The sequence below is a fragment of the Berghia stephanieae genome, chromosome 11 (genome assembly GCF_034508935.2).
Source record: "Berghia stephanieae isolate SIO BIC M18660-M18661 chromosome 11, UCSD_Bste_1.3, whole genome shotgun sequence".
In the NCBI taxonomy this organism is placed as follows: domain Eukaryota; kingdom Metazoa; phylum Mollusca; class Gastropoda; order Nudibranchia; family Aeolidiidae; genus Berghia; species Berghia stephanieae.
Genome location: NC_088370.1, coordinates 44,238,533 through 44,241,032, shown reverse-complemented (window position 1 = coordinate 44,241,032; position 2,500 = coordinate 44,238,533). Strand labels below are relative to the sequence as shown.

The 2,500-nt window shown below is 38.2% G+C and overlaps 1 protein-coding gene across 1 annotated transcript in view; it reads right to left on the bottom strand.

The window, feature by feature from the left end:
• The window catches only part of LOC144957218 (uncharacterized), a 34,310-nt gene that overhangs the window by 28,898 nt on the left and 2,912 nt on the right, over positions 1–2,500 (bottom strand). Inside the window, exons 2-3 of the mRNA XM_078888277.1 lie at positions 1,162–1,286; positions 533–678 (exon numbers count right to left, since the gene is read on the bottom strand). Coding sequence (XP_078744403.1) covers positions 533–678; positions 1,162–1,243 — 228 coding nt within the window. The 5' untranslated portion in view covers positions 1,244–1,286. The remainder of the gene's footprint in view (positions 1–532; positions 679–1,161; positions 1,287–2,500) is intronic.

Below are 2,500 nucleotides of genomic sequence, written 5' to 3'. Positions count from 1 at the left end.
GATAAATGAAATTTGTTCTTTTGTCCCTTTACATGTACACGATAATTTACTTTATAACGACTTTAGTCAGAGCCGGTTCATCTAACAACGAAATTGGTCTCAAGTATAAGGCTGGTCAAAACACGATTCCAACGGCGAAGCGAGACTATGACGGACCACAATATCCCAAACTACGAAGAAAGCGTACTTACCATATATATATATATATATATATATATATATATATATATATATATATATATATATATATATATATATATATATATATATATGGAGAGAAAAAGAAGGAAGAGCAAGAGAGAAATTGAAAGAGAGAGAGAGAGAGAGATAGATAGTTAGATAGATATATAGATAGATAGATAGATAGATAGATAGATAGAGATAGAGATAGATAGATAGATAGATAGAGAGATAGAGATAGAGATAGAGATAGAGAGAGAGAGAGATAGATAGAGAGAGAGAGTGTGTGTGTGTGTGTGAGAGAGAGAGAGAAGAGAGAGAGAGAGAGAGAGAGAGAGATCAAGGTAGTCACCTGCTCCATACGATTGCCTATTGGAGAATATCGTCGATTCAGACACATTTGGACACAGTACGTGGCAGACATTTGACTGCCCAGGACATTCTTGTTGTGTTCATAGACGTCGGACACGTTAGCCAGCTGGACACAGTCTGGGATGGCTGAAATACAGGCATTTCTTATTTGAAAATTGATCTTTCATATGGTGCAATGACCTGTAATGTCATTCCAAAATCATGACATCCATAACATCTGGCTCGTGGGCTCAATGGCTCCGTGAGCCCAATGGCTCTGACGGGCTCCTTTATGTCCAACTGACAAAGATGGCTTTCGTCAGGCAAGTCGTATCTTCCGATATCACTAAGACTTTGTCCCTTATGTCCCTTGTGATATCATCATCATCATCATCATCATCATCATCATCATCATCATCATCATCATCATCATCATCATCATCATCATCATCATCGTCATCATTATCGCCATCATCATCGTCATCGTCATCATCATCATCATCATCATCGTCATCATTATCGCCATCGTCATCGTCATCCTCATCGTCACCGTCACCGCCGTCGTCGTCATCGTCGTCATCACCACCACCACCACCACCATCCAATCCAAGTCTATGGGAGATAACTCACATTCTAGCTTTTGACAGATTGTCCCCCCTAAGGACGTGCCACAGTCCCTTTTCTCCTGAGATTTGAAGCCCAGGGTCTGCATGCTGCACTGGAAGGCATTCAACCATGACGAGGAAGAAAGGCGCCTGGAGGGCAGGGTCGGAGGACCAATGAAATAGAGGGAATCATTGAGAATTGTACAGCCTATATTATTTGATGTCAAACGGGAAGAACAATGTGTGCGTCCCTAACATAAACAGTCGCATATGGAAAATGTTTGTTGCGATTATTTTTGTGTGCATTTTTTGAAAGCTTAATGTCTCCTGGGCATTTTAATCTTTTTTTTTGAAGCAAATCGGGTGATTTTTCATGAAATAATGGTCATATGCATGGACTAGAGTGTGAAACCTTAATTTTGAGAGAATCGCTTCCAAAGTTGACAAGAGTTGATATTAAATATAATAATTACCTTCATAAAAAAATCAAAATAAAATATTTAAGAGTAGAACTCAATTAAAATATTTCATCAATATGGAGAAAAATGTTTGATTTAATGATTTTTGATGAGATCTCATTTTCCATAAAAATTGACCTATTAACTAACATTGTCAATATCTCTGTTCAAACCTTTTCACCATGCAATTGATTATCTCAAGGACTCCCACAAATGTGTTGTCAATTAACTGGTTCCTATTTCATTAGAAGTGTTACACTACTCTTTTTGAGGACTGAATATATACCTTGTGAAATGATCTCCGGGTATCAGAGTGATGGCATTTTATTATCTAGTCTAAATAATATATGTTGGTTGTCAATAAAATTGATCTATCCTCGCTCTTTTCCGCCCTGTAATTCTTAGAATCTGCCTACACATCCTGCTACTAAAATAGCCATACCACCTTATGATTCAATGTACAACTTATTCATTATTTGTCCTCTGGAGGAACGTACACACTTCCAACGATTTAGTAACCAGTAGTGCCGGGCGTGAGTCTTGACGATACCTCGAACCATCGGTGACATACACTCAAGACTTCTCGGCATCGGTGACCAAGGAAAAGTCGGAAATACCCGAGAAAAAGCGCTTCAACCCAGCTTTGCATGGCTTTTTGTATTAAAAGACAAAATACATTAAATAAATTTACTTTGTACGAAGAACAAAACATTGATGCCTATAACCATTTTGATCTGTTTATAACATTTGTGTTTTGTTAGCTATTTTAAAACTACAGTATCCCCGCGAACCAGCTTTACGGGACTGTAGAAATAGCCATAAGAACCAGCTTTACGGGACTGTAGAAATAGCCCTAAGAACCAGCTTTACGGGACTGTAGAAATAGCCTCAAGAACTAGCTTTACG